Raw genomic sequence first — 6,352 nt, 5'->3', positions numbered from 1 at the left:
ATAATTTTGGTTTCGATAAACATTAAACCTTCCGGACGCTTTGTCGGTATACGGTGGTTTTTGAGCAAGTGAACTGGAGTCGAAGGTATATTAGTTTTTTTTATATAAATAGAAAAAATGATAAGTAAGATTATTTTTTTCTACCACAAATACCTCAATACATAATAATATACATTATTTACAATAAATATAACCCTTCTGACTGTTTAAATTAACAATAATGCTTCGGGACGCTTCAGGACGCTTCGGGACGCTAAATTTCTTCGGGACGCTTTTTAGTGAGACCGCTGGCGTGAAGTACGTATAATTTAATGGCAATGCCTTTTTATCTCTTCTCAATTAATTCGCTGTGTGACACAATATTTTTTTTGCAAGACTCAATTTTTTTATTGGCAAAAGCATTTTATAGTGTCCATCGCCATTATTTATTTTAAAAAATGCAAAAATAAAAACATTTTCTTAAAATATTTTTCATGATATGGCGACGAGATGAAAAAAGTCACATATTCATAAATTTTTATTGATATTTATATAAAATTGATTAAAAAAAAATTATGTTGATTATTTGTAATGTTTTGTTTAAAATACATCCCCAAAAAAGCTCCATTTTTGCATAAATTTATTGAAATGAAAGAGGAAGCTGTATTCCCTATAATTGGTCAAGTTATTTTGGTAATAATTAAATTGAGAGATCATCTGTGTTAATTAATTATTGTACCCAAACAAAGTGACAAACATTCATTTTTGGAAAGAAAAATCTTATTGTTATATAAAATATCTACTCTAAAACCGGGAGAGACCGGACTATAAACGTGTGACTCTCGTAAATCCCGGTCAAAATAGACCGGGAGAGACCGGGAATTACCGATAAGAGAGCGGTTTGTAAGTGACTCAAGAAAAATGTCTGGAATAAGAATACATATTGTCATACTCTTATCTTCAATAAATATGATGTTAGGTCAGTTAATTGTTAATGTAAAAAATAAAGGTGGAGATGTAGAACGCGAGAATATTGAATCGAATACAACAGCAGACACAGTAAAACTGGAATATTTGTCCAAAGATGGCACACTTGTGACATACTTCACAGATTTTAAAACTGTAAGTTATGTGTGAATTTTCTTTGATTACGATCGAAATTTTATTAAGAAATTTCATATAGTCAGTGTAGGCAATCAGAATCACCTTATGAAAAGTGTTTTTTGCAATATTTTTGGAGTTGTCCAAAACCATGCCGCAAAAATGCCTATCTAGCTTTAAATAGTCCGCTCCAAATTTGAATATGGATGCACTATCTGGGACACTTATACCAAAAATGAAATTGATAAACTTGAACGTATACAAAGGCAAGCCGCTTGTTTCATTACTAACAACTATACTTCTAGGAATCCAGGCTGCGTAACATCTATGCTTGAACAATTGGGGTTACCGAGCCTCCAAGACACCAGCTTACTTTCATGTATATAGTGGAACCCCATTGTATCGTGCTATTCATTGTATCGATCTATTTACAAATCTTTCGATTTTTTGCAAAATGAACTAGCTACTGGTTGGGGACCACCAAAACCGGACAACCACCAAACTCGGACGGCCCCGAAAATGCTTAATTTAGTATTTTCTTTGTTCAGTGGTTGTCAGTCACTTTTTTTATCAACAATAAGTGCATGTTTATTTTAAAATTAAGTAAATAAATTTATTTCAACCTCCGTAAATGGTGATATTTTAATGTCTATTTCAAGAATGTTGATGTTGAAATTTGGGGGTCAAGAAAGCAATGCCTGGCCTCATATATCAGCTATATTCATTTGCAGAGTGAATAATAGAATATCCAAAACTTCACCATTTGTTGCTGACATATTGTATATCATGTTAAAAATCAAAAATCAAAACACCCAAGCTTTTATCTGAATTAAATCACGTCATGTACATATCTGTCCGGACACATGGTATTGTAGTGTAGACAATTTAGGTAATTTTGATACCCTCCTTGTCGAGCCTCAGATATAAGTGTCAATACAATCAGAAATAAACAAACTAGTTTGTTAGTTAGGAGAAGAACCTAGCTGAACTGTGTCAAATTTTTTGGTCTCTAGGTTAGAAATTATGAAATCTGTACGGAAAAATGTTCCAAAAGTGTCCGGTTGATGGTCTCCGACCAGTAAGGTAGTGGAAGGGCAAGTACTGGCAATTAACATACGGGAATAACTTAAATTACTCCTCAGGGCAATAGACGATCTGTTAGAACTAAATCATATAAAGTATTAAAGACCATATAAGTGATAACATTGCGGAAAAATATGTGTGTAACAATCAAAAGTGCTACAAACCAATAGGAAAAGAGTCAACTCGGCCCTATACCAATTCGGCACGGGTCAACTCGGCACGGGTCAACTTGGCCCACTTTACTAAAATATATATATAACGTATTTACTTTGCTTTGCATGTTGTTAAGGTAAATGAATAATAAGAAATATCTTATTATTATTATATAATTATACATTGTACTTCTGCCGAAATAAAGTATATTTAGAAAAAAAGTTATTTATTTGTCTTGCAGTTTCGATAAAATTAATATACATATAATAAAAATGTGTTTCCTTAGATGCATTTTGTTTGTAAAATAATTTTCAAAAAAATATGAAACAAAAACGTGTTTACTTAATATCATAAGCGTCTAATTAATTGCAGGTGGTTAATAATCAAATTTGAATGAATGAGTCAATCATAATTATCACCTAATTAATCGGTATCCTTAACATACACATTGATTGATAATAATAGCCCGTAACAATAGTCTTTTACCCATTTTTAAAAGTGGGCCGAATTGACCCGTGCCGAGTTGGAATAGGGCCGAGCTGACTCGGGGGCCGAGTATGTTTCAGGGCCGAGCTGACCCGGATTCAAACCAATACATGATTGTATATGTAAAAACAGAAAACTACAAAAACTCTTTCTTTATTAGAACAGTGTTACTAAGTAGACTTGAATAAATTAAGTGACTCTCAAGTATGTTCATCAACAGTTCAACAATTCAAAATCTCCATAAAACTTTGTGATTAAGGTATTACCACCCTAACGGGCACTAAAAGGAACTGAAAAATTTATATCATAGGTCAGATATATACCTTAAAGTACACCTGTATGCATAATTTAAACAAACTTTACCATACGGAAATCGAGTAATGGCCATCTTTATGAACTAAAGCTAGGGTGTATGAGGGCCCCTTTTCAGAAATGAGTAACCTTTAAATAATCTGCAATAACATTCTAATGAAAAATGTATTTCCCATTAATATTTGGTAAGAAACAAAGAGTACTATTCAGCTAACAATCAATATAAACAAAATTATGGTTTCTACTCAAAATTTATAAAATATGTATAAAAATGTTACCCTACCCCACCCATTTTTAACACATGTTTGACCATTTTCCTACTTAGGGAGCCTAATTTAAAAAATCCTTAAAATTTACCCAAATGAGTGCCTGAGTTTCCATAAATTTTTAAAAAAGTATATTGGTTGATCTTGTAAAATATTAAATACTTTTACCGTCTAGTTTGGATTTTATTACACTTTGAAAATATCAGGTACCATATTTATTACTAGATTTAGCATTATTTAGCCAATAAATACCTATATAAATTAAATAATAAAAAAATAAACACTTTTTTCTACCCAAAATGGATGGAGAGATACATAAATAATGTTAAAGTTACATTAAATAAAAATGTAAAAATATTTTGCCGTTGGCCTAAAAATCAAACATTCTACAGTTTCATTAACCTGTTTAAAAGTTTTGTTGTAAATCTCATCAAATATTGATCATAAATTAGGATTTTAAACGGGAAACCCCACGGTAACACTAAAGTTCGTATCCGAATTTTAACATGCAAATGAAGACTATAATGAGCTCGTGTATGCGCTACGTCACAGTTTTATAGTTGCTATCCGGAACACAGGAAATGTGATATTTCTTGTGCAAACACATTTTAACCGTTTAAGCTTCACGGTGCACTAAACCTGGGGTTCAGTAAAAGTAATCATCTCGTATAAAGATTAAGTTTGTATGAAAACATCCGTTACAATGCGGAAATATACCGTTAAATTAGGACTGCCACTTATAGTCATGTTTGTTGATTTAATATTGATGTACGGATGATCCGAAGGCGGAGTTTCTCATGCAAACAGAAATTGTACTTCCCATTTCGCCACAATGAGGTTACCTATTTTTATGCTAATAAAACTCATTTTGGTTGTTTGGACACCAAAATAAGACGTGGAGTCTATATAAAACCCAATTTATTAATGAAATGTTGCTATTTAGTTTTTTATGAAATTTATTAAATGTAACTTTAAAAGAAAAAAAAGAAAGAAAAAAAAAAAAGTTGACCCATCTGAGGTTTGAACCCATGGCCCTCAGTTTCAATGTAGTTGACAGTAGTTCTAGCCTATTTGAATACTTTTCAAAGCGGAGGTATGGCATTAAGATGGTAATACCTTAAGCACAGCGTACACTCCAGTGTCCGCTATAACTTCCGCTTGCGAGCGAGTTATACACGACAAAACACAAATTTAGATTGAAATATAGGTAAAAAAGTTAAGTTAAGATCAATAATTGAAGAATTTTTTATCTTTATGGGTGGGTCTTACATGGAACAGATTTTTCACGGTATGCTTTTTGTGGCAAAACCTATATCTTTTAAAACAAAGCGATTTCTCACTTAGATTTCTCAAAAATTTCTTTTTTTTGTCGACTTCAAGCAACAATTTTGAAGATTTACATCAAATATTTGTGCAAACCCTTTTGATTCTTAAAAAAGGTTAACTATCTAGGTAGCAGAAAATGAGGAAATATTTGAAGAGAACTCTTTCCTTATGAAAATATTGACACTGAAATTGTCACCTGTGAGGTTTTCTCACTGTACGGTTGCTTGCATAATCTGAAAAACAAGTTGTCCAGTTGCTTGGGAGGTCACTGTACGGTTGCTTGGAATATTGTTCGCATTTCTGATATTTGAAAGACGATTATTATTATTATTTTTTTATTTTTATTATTATTATTGTTGTTATTATTATTATTAGTACTATTAAAGATATTTTAAACATCGTGTGAGAAGCCTTTGAAATAGTGATATATTTGGAAAACGTATGTCATATACATATATTCCAAAGAACCTGTACAAAATGTACATGTCAAATCGTAGCAACAAATTTTCCTCACAAGTAATCGGAAAAGAATGAATTTTCCTCTGAATCAATGCAAAACAGTTTTAAGTCATATATATATATATATATATATATATATATAAATATATATAAAATCAATAATAGAGGATATTCAAGTTTTTTCTATAAATATGGAAATAAGTATTTCATGAGTGGCAGTAGCCACAAGTGAAATATGATAATTTTCATACCACAAGATGAAAATAAATCCTATGTTAATAGAAAAAAAATGAATTTTCTGTTTATTATATACTTTTTCTCTTGTTTAACCTTATGAATAGGAAGTATTCCCTTTAAATTTTGTTTATTGCCTGAATTTAGAAGAAAGTAGTCTGGCAAGACACCAGTAAAATTACGGAAAATATGTGTCACTACAGTGGAAAATAATTTTTTCCAGTGAAAATACGGAAAATAAAAATACGCATTTTATTTCATCAATATTTCTCAATATTTCATTTATAAGTATATAATAATGTTGTTGTTCTTGATTTGACGTTAATTATTCCAAGTTTTATTTAATATTCACATTTTCTTACTATGATAGTCTAATTAAAATGCTTAATATACTTTTATTCAGTTTTGCTTCATTTACATTCTTATTAAATATTTTTTTGATAACTTGTTGTTTTCATTTATTTGAACCTTCTGTTGTAATATTGAATTTCAATGTTGAAGAAAGTATCTCATATTTTAATGTTGGCATGTAGATAAATGATGTATTTATGCTGTCAGATTTTATATATAACCAAGTTATCAATTTTGATTAGAAGTGCATGATTTCATTGTTTATATACATGTCAGCCACTGTTACGGTGTGTACCTTGAAAAGACATAAATCAATCGATTAATTAGATCTAATTATTTTTTGACAAAATAGCTCACAGTCATTGTGACATTGTGACAACATTTAAATTAAATGGTCAAAGAGACACACTTTCATATTTATTTGATAAATGTCAGTTGCATTTACCTACACTTTGGAATACTAGTGTCAGACTTATTATATATGTCACAAATAAAAAGGAAACAGAATACACAGATTATCGTTCAAAACAAATCCAACCATTTAACTACTGGACAAGGGTTTTCATACATCACAAACAACGTGTTTTAAAAGCACATAATGT

The 6,352-nt window shown here is 30.6% G+C and overlaps 1 protein-coding gene across 1 annotated transcript in view; it reads left to right on the top strand.

Annotated features, from left to right (window-relative positions):
- Positions 1-841: 841 nt before the first annotated feature.
- Positions 842-6,352, top strand: part of LOC132733275 (out at first protein-like) — a 30,752-nt gene continuing 25,241 nt past the window's right edge. The window contains exon 1 of the mRNA XM_060719884.1: positions 842-1,101. Within this exon, the coding sequence (XP_060575867.1) occupies positions 901-1,101 (201 nt within the window). The 5' untranslated portion in view covers positions 842-900. The remainder of the gene's footprint in view (positions 1,102-6,352) is intronic.

The sequence above is a fragment of the Ruditapes philippinarum genome, unplaced genomic scaffold, assembly GCF_026571515.1.
Source record: "Ruditapes philippinarum isolate M1 unplaced genomic scaffold, ASM2657151v2 ctg1769_1_1_1_1, whole genome shotgun sequence".
Lineage (NCBI taxonomy): Eukaryota > Metazoa > Mollusca > Bivalvia > Venerida > Veneridae > Ruditapes > Ruditapes philippinarum.
This window is presented reverse-complemented; position numbering and strand designations above follow the sequence as displayed.